Source organism: Branchiostoma floridae, chromosome 17, assembly GCF_000003815.2.
Source record: "Branchiostoma floridae strain S238N-H82 chromosome 17, Bfl_VNyyK, whole genome shotgun sequence".
NCBI classification, from domain to species: domain Eukaryota; kingdom Metazoa; phylum Chordata; class Leptocardii; order Amphioxiformes; family Branchiostomatidae; genus Branchiostoma; species Branchiostoma floridae.
The window spans coordinates 16,861,301-16,874,177 of NC_049995.1; the positions used below are offsets into that span (position 1 = coordinate 16,861,301).

The 12,877-nt window shown below is 43.6% G+C and overlaps 2 protein-coding genes across 2 annotated transcripts in view; one reads left to right on the plus strand and one right to left on the minus strand.

The window, feature by feature from the left end:
* The window catches only part of LOC118405145 (kelch repeat and BTB domain-containing protein 12-like), an 11,328-nt gene extending 11,064 nt beyond the window's left edge, over positions 1-264 (minus strand). The window contains exon 1 of the mRNA XM_035804570.1: positions 68-264. Within this exon, the coding sequence (XP_035660463.1) occupies positions 68-184 (117 nt within the window). The 5' untranslated portion in view covers positions 185-264. The remainder of the gene's footprint in view (positions 1-67) is intronic.
* A 2,216-nt stretch (positions 265-2,480) lies between these two features.
* Positions 2,481-6,599, plus strand: LOC118404401 (kelch repeat and BTB domain-containing protein 8-like). The gene is made up of 5 exons (XM_035803471.1): positions 2,481-2,735; positions 3,281-3,535; positions 4,045-4,139; positions 4,516-4,728; positions 5,503-6,599. Exons 1-5 carry the CDS (start codon positions 2,481-2,483, stop codon positions 6,434-6,436), a joined length of 1,752 nt encoding a protein of 583 aa, XP_035659364.1. The 3' UTR covers positions 6,437-6,599.
* The last annotated feature ends 6,278 nt before the right edge of the window (positions 6,600-12,877 follow it).

A 12,877-nucleotide genomic window follows, 5' to 3' on the forward strand; every position in this document is an offset into this window, starting at 1 on the left:
AAAACAAAATCTATAAATACAGTTTATTTTAGAATATATATACATCCCTGCAATGAATGAGACCAACCTCAGCAAAGTGCATACAGATAAAGTGCAGACTGCACTTCAGAACACTGCCCACAAAGAAGACATCAGCAAACTTGTACAGGTCCACACAGGTGGAGCGCTGCATGTTAATGGCCATGTAGCTGCTGCAGGTGTCTCTCACATAGTCCAGTTGGAGGAGGTCGGCTGCCTGGTACAGGGGCTGCACTTTGTCCAGGGACACATGGAGGGTTCCCGAGTAGATGTAACTCAGGATCTCCCCAAAAGCGCCTGCATCCAAACCCTGCAGAAGAAGGGTAATAAGTAATCATTTCACACATTCGACCATGCAAGGGGGGTAACAGGATTGGTGGACTTGTACTGCTGTCTCGATTGTCTCAATTTGCAAAACAGTATCCAGACTAGCTTTGTTAATATCTAGCGGGTCTTTGATATAGTATCTACCTTACTATCTTAAAATGTATTATGTCCTATCATACCATAACTCTACACCATGACCACAGTTAGACAAATAAATGAATGAAATTCATATATTCCCCAATGGTAAATATTCCCCAATGGTAATCCAGTGACGACAAATAAGCCCCACTGGTAAAAAAGTGACGACAAATATTCCGCACTCTAGGAAACAAACTGCTGGGACCCACATTGTGTAATGCCGGCATTATTGTTTACTGAAGAAAAAGGAATCATTGTTCCAGTTGAGGGGATTTGAAAGTTAAAGCACTTAAAGTTATACTATCGTTGCCAATAAATCTAACAGTAACATGACTATGTGAATTTGGGTGTTTTTGTTGCATATCGAAACCAGCACTGGAACGTTCTGCTATTAGGACGTGGTCACTGGAAGCCCAGTACGGAAATGATTTCACCACTCATACGTATATACTAGTACTGTCATAGTCCAGTGCCGAAGAGTCACCGATCACTGGAAAACCCAGTGAGGAACTGGTGACCTCGATGATTCCGCACTCGGTGTCCAGTGACGAATGACGTTCATCACTGGGCTCGAGTGACGAGCGGAGTTCATCACTGGAAATCAAGTGACAAGTCAAGGTTCAACACCGGAATTCCAGTACCGAGAAAGCTTAATCACTGGCACAAAGCAATTCATCACCGGAAAACCAGTGACAAACTTTCTTGCGAACTGGTGGCCTCATCTTCCTTTACCCGGTGCCTCACATTTTGAGGGGTATTCTCTCGGGCTTCACGCACTGGGAAACTGGTGTACACGGTTGCATCCGCAGAAAAACGAAGGAAAACTCGGATGATGACGGCAGTGACTAGTCTACGCATGACTATGAATGCCTGTTCAGGCCGCTTCCGAGCCAAGACTGTGGTTATTGGTTGGTGTAGTCAGGTGACCTGCAATTCCCTGACCAGTACTCCGCCTCACGGCGCGGTACTAACCATGTCAAGTGACGACGCCATTTTGAATATATGTTCGTCACTAGAAGCCCAGCGATGAACCCGTGACCCGCATATCCTTGCTTCTGTTTAAGGCAATATTGTGCTTAACTGTTCCAAAAAAAAGTGCGCTGGAAGAAAAATCACTGCAAGTGTACACCTACCCCCCCAACTCCCCCCCCCCCCCCCCACCCCAAATGAGAGTGGGGAGGAGGGCAGAAGACGGATCGATCTCGTGCAGTTCAGTTTATCCGTCCCAGGTCTCAAGCCCACACTCTTTCCTGTTTGAAACACTAGTTTTGTCATAATTTAATACTGTCCGCATTTCTGCCTTCAATACATGTGAACGCCACGCCAACCCTACCTGTAAAACAACCGTCTTCTGCCGACTTTCCGCCATGTCACTTGTAAACATGGCCCTGAAGTAGGGGCTGGCCGCGGACAGAACAAGCCGATGGCAGGGAAACCGCCGGCCCTCGACTTCAAGGACGACATCCTGCAGTACACCAGTCTGCTGTAAGTCTCCCATAGTTCCAAGAAGCCCTTTCAGGTAGCTCTCGTCTTGGTAGGAACGAGGACGAACTGCGCTGACGTGGGGTTCTTGGTCTGCGGCAGCCATGTTGATGATGATTATGACCCCTGCCTGATTATCCAAATATGTAGCCATACCACGGCCATACTGAAAGAAGACATTATAAGCTTGTTCACCATTCCGAGTGCGAATGTGCAGCTACATATAGCGCAACATGCCAAATGTAAAGGCCCCTGACCCGTGAACACTTGTGACATCGCTTGTCTTAAGGCAGGGCGTTGTGCTCAGACCCAAGAGGAGAGAGGTCCCGAGTTCGAAACCGTAACGTGCTTATGGCCCTCAGCCTAATAATAACGAAGAATAAGAAGAACAGTCCTTGTTGCGACCATATTGTCTCGATTTGCATAACGAACATCTTACATTAGTTGTATAATGTCGTTTTTCAATATCGCTACATATTTGGGTAATCAGGCAAGGGGTCATCATCATCATCAACATGGCCGCCTCAGACCTCGAACCCCACGCCAGTGCAGTTCGTCCTCGTTCCTACCAAAATGAGAGCTATCTGCACGGGTTTCTTGGAACTGTGGGCGACTTGCAGAAGGCTGGGGTACTGCAGGATGTCGTCATTGAAGTCGAGGACCGGCGGTTTCCCTGCCATCGGCTTGTTCTGTCCGCGGCCAGCCCCTACTTCAGGGCCATGTTTACAAGTGACATGGCGGAGAGTCGGCAGAAGACGGTTACTTTACAGGTGAAGTTGGCGGAAATTTCCTTGTATCGAAGACAGCAGTACAGGTAGTAATAATAATAACAAAAATATGGTCTACAATTGGGGAAAGGGGTAGGATTGCGATACCCCCCCCCCCGAAGTTTCTTCTGCCCCCCCCCCCCTCCCCACATTTCTTTGTCTCTTGTGCATGTCAAATCTGGGCATTTTGGGGCTTGCTCTTGCAGTCGTTTTCTTTCCAGCGCACATCTTAGGAAGCACTTAAGTAGAAAATGGCCTTAAACAGACTGGGATGTAAAATCTAACTTTTATAAATTTGTTGATCATTCCAAGTTCGTCTTCGCAGTGACAGGAATTGTGGGTAATATGTCAAAGGTGAATGCCTCTGATACATTATAACTTTTGAAAAATTGAATTAGAATTTGGTCATTTGAGTAATTTAGTGAATTTATCTATTTCAATTGATAATAAAGAAATTAATATGATGACAGTGTTGTGTGTTCTAGCTGTTATTATGATAGACAGAATACATTTGATGCTTCAAATATCATTCAAATATTGTTTTTCAGGGTTTGGATGCAGGCGCTTTCGGGGAGATCCTGAGTTACATCTACTCAGGAACTCTCAATGTGGACAAAGTGCAGCCCCTGTACCAGGCAGCCGACCTCCTCCAACTGGACTATGTGAGAGACACCTGCAGCAGCTACATGGCCATGAGCGTGCAGAGCTCCACCAGTGTGGACCTGTACAAGTTTGCTGATGTCTTCTCTCTGGACAGAGTTCTAAAGCGCAGTCTGCATTTCATCTGTATGCACTTTGCTGAGGTTGGTCTCTTCACTTTAGAGGTCTATAAATAAAAACAATGAATGAATGGATGAATGAAAGATCTTTATTGTACATTCATGCCTCAACAGGCTAGGTACAGGTCACTGATAACAGACATGACAGACATAAGCATAGACAAGATACAGATTAACTATTTGAAGTTGCCAGGTCAACATCTTCTCGCTTCTTTGTGCAGGTGTAAATATAAGAACAGATAATGTTTGATATACAGGGTTTATCTAGGCGCATCAAAAATAGAAATTTATCCGTTGCATTAAGATGTTCAAAATATGGGAACTCTTTTCTGATATATTCATAAAGCACAGTTCGTTCCTTATGGTAAAATTTGTACTCAATAATTTTTGCCGGTACCAGGTGTCGATACCCACCGGCCTATTTTTTATTTGAAACTTAACGTATTCCTTAATTTCTGCTTGTTTCCGTTAACTGGCCAAGGACCCACATTTCAACTGTGTCATTCATGTACATGTACTCTGCGCCTCCACAGGTTGCCTCCAGAGAGGAGTTCTGCAGCCTGAGTGTGAATCAGCTGACTGAGATCATCAGCCATGATGAGCTAGATATTAAAGAGGAGACAACAGTGTGGGAGGCTGTGGTGAGATGGGTGCAGCACAGCAGGGAGGACAGGTGAATATCATACTATCAAATATAGACTACAGCTCAGTTTTATATATAATTAATATATATAATAATTATATATAGATTATTATTTTAATTATTATATAACTTCATCAGGATTGTAGGACATTTGAATATTGAATTCTTGTTAAAAAAACTTATCTGCATGTGCCCTGCTATTTTGATAAAAGACTGACAGCCTCACATCAGAAGATGCTCTGAAATTTTGTAAAATCTTATAAATATTGGTGAATAATTTTATGTCCAGTTGTGAAAAGTGACCACAAGATACAGTTGCAAATTCCAATGTGATCAGTAACCCCTATTCTGAACCCTACAGACTGCACCACCTACCCAGCATCCTCCCTCACATCCGCTTCAGCCTGCTTACTGCAGATGACACGGCAGCCATATTGGATCACCCCCTGGTCAGGGAGGATCCTGGGAGATCTGCCATCAGGAACGTGGTGAAGGAGGCCTCCAACGAGAAGAAGAGAGCGGGGATGGACACACTGGAAATGGCCATGATTTTTATCTGCGATCGTTTTCATAGGTCAGTGTACAACAACATGTTCCAATTCTTGTACTTTACCATTCAGATGCACAAGGAGCCAGAAAAAGTGTCTTTTGTTCTGTAATAAGTCACTTCTATTCTGTAACAAAGCTTAGTCCCATAACAACAGCACACATAGGAGTAGCCATGTAAGGAACTATTGGCAATGCAGGGCCCGAAATACCACCTGCATATGCAGGTTAGTGCAGGTAAAATTGGAGCTGTGAAGGTATTTCTAGTGTCTCCCTGAACCTAACCTGCACTGGTCCATGTACTACGTTTTATGCATTAATGTCAAAAGATGTAGGTGTTATAATTATAAAGTACACTATAAAGTACAAAAGAAAGTATAGCAATTTTTCCTAAACAATTTTAGTAAGATACATCCTAAATTCAGAGTAGTGCAGGTAAAATTTGTCTGGTGCAGGTAATTTTCCATGTTACCTGCACCAGTGCAGGTATGCAGAAAAAAGTATTTCGAGCCCTGCCATGTAAAGCAGGTATCTCACTAAATCTGAGGCACATTGGCGGGGGTACTGCAACCGAGCGATTTGAATTGAATTAAACCTTAAATACTTTGTGTGTTCTGTAGCTTTGCAGGTTTTTCAGATTCAGTTTAGAACACAGTGACGCCGCCAATTTATTGCAGCTTCAGTGACAAACCAACTGAAGAGTAGACAACTGTGTGCCATGTTTGTTTGACCGCATTACATTTTTACATAAATTAACATTCCCCTTTTATTGACAGTTTACAATATGTTTTGTCCCCTGCAGGACCAAAGGCAATGAGGTCCTCTACATGAATCCCAGGGCAGGGAAGTACATCACCTGCAGGTATTCTGAGGAGGAACTGCCGAATGTTTGTCCTATGGCTGTTGCCAGTGGCAACAGTATTTACGTCATGAAGAGTGGAGATCCAATGATAACCAATGAGTTGGCTGTGTTGGAGTACAGCCATGCAGGCAATGTGTGGCAGCGGGCTAACATGTCCTCATTTTGTAGGCCTAACATAAATGACATCGAAGAGTTTGATGAGTTCCTTGTTGAAGTTGATAAGATTTTGTATTACATTATCGTGGAAACGTTACTAGACAGTACATCGGTGTGGATGAGAAAGTACGACAGGCACACAGACCAGTGGCAGAAGTGTTCACCGCTGCACCTCAGGATCAGCAAACCAACAGGGGTATGCTCTTACTACACGGCTGTACCCTGTGGTTCGCACATCTATTTCCTCATGGAGCCAGAAATGCATCGCTACGACCCGATCCAGGACTGTTGGTGTAAGCGGACCCCAGTATCGGAACTAGACTGGTATGGAATCTGGACGGCAGCTGCCATGGGAACCGAGATCTTCTGCACAGACACAGAGTTCACCAAGACCTTGGTGTACGACACAGAGTCTGACAGCTGGCAGGAACTGCAAGGCTTGCCAAACCGAGACCCAGAACTTGACAGCAATGACTACGTCTTCACAGTCCTTTTTGTACTGGAGAACCAGCTGCATGTATTGGTTAAGATATTAAAGACAGCCTTACAACCGTCAGAGGAGGCTGTGTATGTGTATGACAGGTCTACTGATACCTGGAGGGACTTGGAGGCCAACGTGCCTAGCCTAGATTTTTCAACACAGTCTGGGCTCTGCCCAGTGGCACGTATATACCTACCGTGTCTTACTGCAAAGGCTATAGGTGCACAAGGGCACTGACTTGAGTACAGCATGCCCTTAGAAAATGACTGATATATGGTTAGCCCTTTTTTGTCAGATCGAACTGCACATGAGTAGGTCAATGGTTTTTCCCCTGATTTGGGAAGAGTTGTTGTCTCAACCATGCTTTAAAAATATAAGATTTTCTTCTTTCAGATCAAGCCCACAGTCATAGTGATAAATATTCTGGCTTGAGACTGTGTCTTATTGCAAAGGCTATAGGTACACAAGGGCACTGACTTCGGTACAGCATGCATTTAGGAGACAATTATCTCTTCATGCCATCAACTTTTACTATTGGGGATAGGTATCACTGTATTTTTGTAATGGAAGTTTAGGTAGAAATGTCACAGTGCATATAGATATCATTGCGTAGATATCACTCTTACCATTTTTCTTTTACTAGACAATCAGCTGCATGTATGGTTTGAAGCCATACACTTCTTGCCCTTCACAAAGTGGGAGTATCTGGTATATGTCTATGACTACTGTCTACTGAAGTATGGAGAAAGCTGAATGCCACCGTGCCTAGGCCTACTGGAGATGTTTTCATTCCCGACGCGCACCTCCCAGTGGCACGTATGTACCTACCATGTCTCACTGCAAAGGGCACTGACTTGAGTACATATACATCAAGCCCCTAGGAAAGGCTTTTCTCTCCTATCATCAACAAGTACTAGTACATTGTAGTTGCAGAAATAGATTTAGATGAACTATTGGAAAACGGTGAAAACAGTGAAAAATGTTGGCTGTGAAAACGTTGGAAAACGTTTTGAAGGAATTTGTTAACAATATTGTAGTAATCCAGTTAGAGAATTTGAATACAGTGGAAGCCAGTTAATTGCACATTGGATAAACGCACACTTCGATCAATTGCACGCAATCCCCAAATCCCGTGGCGGTATGGTCCAACTGGGTAACTTTGCGTTATCCCACACGCCGGATAATTGCACGGAATTGGCAGGCAAATTGGGTGTGCAATTAAGCGGCTTCCAGTGTAGTATAGTCTGTCTTGGAATGGTTAATTATATACTGCATTTTGTCCATGAGAAGGATACCAAAGTCTTAAGGGTTTTCATAATCATTCAATGATACAAACTTTATCAAGCAGTATAAGCCTAAATTAATAGTACCTGCCAGATGTCTGTACCCTTGCCAATATGAATGTGCTCATTTTTGTTTTGTTATGTTGTCTTTGTTGTTTGTACTAAAATCACTGAATAAAAACATTTTGGCCTGTGGCTTTGCCTAACTTATGAGGAGTGTACTTGCAATATGTTTGATATTTATTGATTTATGATAAGCTTATACATGTACAACATATTATCTTGGATACCCCCCTCCCCAACACAGACCCAGTATGTGTGTGTGTGTTTGTGTGTGGCTGTGTGTGTGTGTGTGTGTGTGTGTGTGTGCACTGTGTGTGTGTGCACTGTGTGAGTGTGTGTGTGTGTATGTGTGTGTATGTTTGTGTGTGTGGTTGTGTATGTGTGTGTGTGGCTGTGAATGTACGTTTGTGTGTGTGTGTGTGTGGGGGGGGGGGGGCTGTGTATGTGTGTGTGGTTATGTATGTATGTTTGTGTGTGTGTGTGTGTGTGTGGCTGTGTGTGTGTTTGGCTGTGTATGTAAATGAGTGTGTGGCTGTGTATGTATGTGTGTGTGTGTGTGTGTGTTTGCAGCTGCAATCAACAGTCTGTGCTATGGCTCTGAATTTTGAAAAACTAAAGTCAGAAAAGTTACTTTTTTTCTTTTGATGCAACCAGAGGAGCAAAATGAAGCTTGTAACTGTTGCAGGTTAGTTTCCAGACCACTTTCCGACCTATCGCAGGGATTGGTCGAGAAATTGTGTCAGGGTCTTCAGTCTATTCGATATTCATTTAATTTCATAATTGTTACAAATTGGCAGCTGGTCAAAATGCGTCATAGTATAATGTAATTTGATAGTCTAAGACCTAAATACATTATTCACTGAACATTTCACTTAAAACAAATTGCGACATATTTGCAGTACACGTGTTTTCTTAGTACATAAGAATTGAACTCATGTGATAAGATATTTTAGGGCGCAGTCACACAGGTCGTCAAATCGTCGTGAAACCAACCGCCGACATGGATCCAAAATAGCATTTTGCGTACCAAGACAGTTGAACTTTGCAGAAGACGTACATTTGTGTCCTCCGAAGTGAGCTATCGTACGACCGTCGCACAACCTATATTACCGCGCCCTTTTTTTAAATCATACCCCTGTCTTCGGGCGTATCGATGTAAGATCGGCCATATTTAAGAGTGACAGAGGGTTGCGCGTATTTTTCCCCTGAAAACTGTCACATATAAGCCATACTTTGTACCTTACACAATTGTTGTGCAATAAAGTAATCATTATAAGCGAGGCTCGGGCGATCGCCGCAGAATCGTCGCCCGATCGATTTTCGCCCAATACGGACTAGTAAAACAGCAGCAAACAGAAAGCGAGGGGAGATTAGGTTGTCGATAGCAGTGTATCTATAACTTAGAACAGTCGTTATTACTTTTATCATTTCTTAGAACATGTATGTTTGAAATTTGCGCGGCGAATTTATTCAATTCCCAATGCAAAAACGCACTGTCTTTATACTACTGTCCTCTCGTATTGTTTCAACATTCGAACATCCCATTTCACCTCCTACGCAGTGAAAACAATTTCCTTCCATGCTGAATAATGTATTAAGGCCCCAGGTATCAAGATGTTACGAAATGAACACATGTGAGAGCAGACCTTATTAGTCTCACTCTTACGTGACCAAACACACATTTTTCAGTGTGCGCGCTTATTCAATGCCCCTTTCAATATCTTGTGCTCACCGAGTAATTCTCTTGCCTTTTCTTCGTACGTACACCCAAGATGTCGCGAAGCAAGAAGGCACTGATTTTACTTCTCTTGGTTTTTAATCCAGTTACGGAGCTTTCATTATCTTCACGTTGCCCAGACAACTGTCGTCGGATAAAAAACACAAGATCGGAAGATCTTACCTGTCACTGCCCAGATGAAAAAGGGAACGGTTCATCTTGCCAATGGGATGGACCCAGAGGAACTATCAACATTTCAGTTTGCCTAGACGCTTTACCTACGGGCTTCGAAAGGGACACCAAATCAATCATCATCATGTACCTCCGTTACTCCACGCTCCACGAGCAATCCTTCCCAAGTAATCTGAGCACCACGACAATTCAACTCGAACGGTCAGATGTATCCGAGATTGAGCCGGGAGCTTTCCGCGGTCTGCGGTCGGTTACAGAACTCGGCCTCGATGACAATCGAATCACTTGTCTCGGTGAGTTAAATTTCTAAGTAGTGATGTCAATCTGATAATGGACCGATCCTGTCAAACAGAACTAGAAAGAACCCATATTCTATTTCGAGCACGTCCGTCAAAAACTGCCCCATTGGACAGACATGGTTATTTTTGACGGAGGTGTTCGAAACAGAACCATGATCGAACAAGGGGCGGGATTTTGGGATCGGTCCATTCTGCCCGGTCCCCATAGATCGCTTCATATAAAAGAAATGAGGTTAAGGATCTCCACTAAGATCTCCGAAGACACAAATTAAAGCAAGTTTTATCCTCGAAGGAAACCCTTAGATCGATACTTATGAATGTAATTTTGTAAATGCGTATCTCTTAAGGTATTTTACCATCTGTTGAAACGTTTCTGTAAAATTGGATAATGAATAAATGCCTTAGATCATTACTTTTGAATGTAATTTTATAAATCTGTATGTTATAAAGCATTTATCTGTCACCAAGTTTTTCTAGCACAATCCGTTTGGGAGCTATATGACGTCAAAGTTGTCGCAGACACTTTTAGCCCCCCCCCCCTTCCCCCGGTCTGGATAGGTTTAGATCATTACTTTTGAATGTAAATTTGTATCTCATAGAGGATCTTTTTTTTTAATTCTTAGGTCCAGATGCTTTCCTTGGACTTGAGAAACTAACCCGCCTGTCTGTTCAAAAGAACGCGATATCCGCCATATCCCGGCACGCGTTCCGTGGTCTACCTGAGCTTGGTACTCTGCTCCTGTCCTCAAACCACCTGACAGCAGTGCCCGTGGGCGCACTGCTGGTGCCTGTGAAGTTAAAGAAAGTGTATCTGCACAGAAACCGCATCACGACTGTTGACAGCCTCATCGCGTGCTTAACTGAGAAACACAACATGCTGAGCATAGAAATACAGGTTTGTTTGTTTCTTACGTGTTACGTTTGTTTGTTGTTTTGTTATGTTGTTTATGTCATTTCGACCCTTTCTTAGCTCATGAGTGAAAACATATATATATATATATATATATATTATGTTTTCAAAGAAGAAGTCAAAACCCGCAATAGTAATGAAGGTTTTAGAATCGTATTCAATATTCTGCATGTACATACAATCAGTTAATCTTTGTATGTTAGAATTTAGTTAGTATCTACTCGTTTTCAATCAATTCAAGTGTTTGATTTTGTTCATCCATCCACCCATCAATATATTAGACCACACTGATTTAATTTTGTGAATGACATCCACATTGATTTTCGCTTGATATAAAATACAACAACAACAACTGTGGCCATACTATGCCATCCATAATATCAAGTTAGTTTTGCCTTAGTTTTTTTTAAATTAAATTTATTGTATGGCATTTCAGATACACGGTAACCAACTCACCTGCGACGGGAAGCTCACGTGGTTTATCTGCCACCTGTCACACCTGGGCCAGATCGCTTATCCAGACTTCTTAAAATGCGCGTCTCCTCGCAAACTCAAAGGAACTCTTCTCATCGACTTGCAGAAAGACGTGTGTCATAACATCACGGACTTGTCAGGTCAAGGGATGCAGTGCGATGAAACGTTTATCACTCGAAACAAGGACACAACGTGTACTCAAACCACCAACCCGTATGTTCATAACACTACCCGTTCATCCGGCAGATGCAATGAAACGTTTGTCACTGCAAACAATGGCACAACGTGTCCCGAAACCATATGGTATATTCAAAACACTACCAGTTCAACCGGGGACTACACAGAGATGACATACACACCCCACGAGTCATTCTCGGAAAAAGTGACAGAGCTTGACTATGTCATTCTCGTTGGAGGAGAACCAGCCAAAAACTTGGTCGACAACAGCGTCTCTACTTTGATCACTGCAGGTGCGCTTCCCCTCGTCTTGGTGTTGACAATAATGGTTACCATCGTCTTGTGCAGTTGCTGCTGTGGTTCGCCATGTTGTACGGAAGACGGAAGAATCGAGCCTTACGCAACCGTCTACTCCGAATCAACTGATCTGCAAAGTTCGGACAGGAACTTGAATTCGTCAGACAGACAGCCATCTGGTGCTGGAGTTCCAGCATCAGAAGACAGTGATACGATTGAACCATATGCAGTGGCGTATGGGCAACAGGGCCGGCTATATGCAGTGGCCCGTGTTGAAGACCCAGGTCAAAGTAGTCAGTTATATACACTGACCAACGATGGCGACCCCGGTTCACAGCTACAACTATGTGCAGTCGCCTATGAGGACGCAGGGTCACAGACACAACCTTGCTCACTGAGGCAGGAAGACCCAGCTGGGCCGCACTCAGTGACCCACAATGAAGACCCAGGGCGACAGCTACAACCAAACTCAGTCACCCACGATGAAGACCCGGGCCCACAGCTAAAACCATATTCTATCACCTACGAAGACCCAGGCCAAAAGATACAACAAGACTCACTGACCTACGATGAAGACCGAGGGTCACAGCTGCAAACCTGGTCATCAGTGACCAATGATGACCAAGAGCCACAGCTTCATCCATACTCAGTGACCTATGAAGACCCAGGGCAACAGCAATAGTCATACTCAGTGACCCATGACGAAGACCCAGGGCCACGGCTACTGCCAGGACCCATACGTACAGACCCAGGGTCACAGCAATAGTCATAATCAGTGACCCACGATGAAGACCCAGGACCATTTTCAACATTCGTTTAGAAATTTTGGACGGGCCCGGGATAAACTGGGTTAAAGTGTTGTTATAATTGCTTAGGCTGACAAATTATCTTGGGGGCCAGATGTAGTATTTGCTTGTAATATCAGACAATCTGACTTTTAAAAAAAATTTCTATTTGCTTTTGGACAGACGAGGACAATGTGGCACTGCACTCAAGTTAGTAACTTATATTAACAGTGCCACATACACGGTACAGACAGAAGGTAAAGATAGTCCTTTTACCCGACCAAAGTCATGTACCCATTTTTACACCTGGGTGAAGTTTGTTTGAAGTGAAAAGTGTAAAGTGACTTTCCCAAGGGCACTACGCCTGGGGCACGGCTGAATCTTTTGTCCGATTCGGTGGTCTTTCAAAGTTTCAAGATCGGTGACAAACCAATGGAGTCGAACCCAGATCCTCTGGTTTATGAATCGAACACCCTGCAGA

Coding starts and splice junctions, on each gene's coding strand:
- LOC118404401 (XM_035803471.1), top strand. CDS start 2,481: ATGGCCGCCTCAGACCTCGAACCCCACGCCAGTGCAGTTCGTCCTCGT. Junction 2,736..3,280: donor AGAAGACGGTTACTTTACAG/GTGAAGTTGGCG, acceptor ATTGTTTTTCAG/GGTTTGGATGCAGGCGCTTT. Junction 4,729..5,502: donor ATCTGCGATCGTTTTCATAG/GTCAGTGTACAA, acceptor TGTCCCCTGCAG/GACCAAAGGCAATGAGGTCC.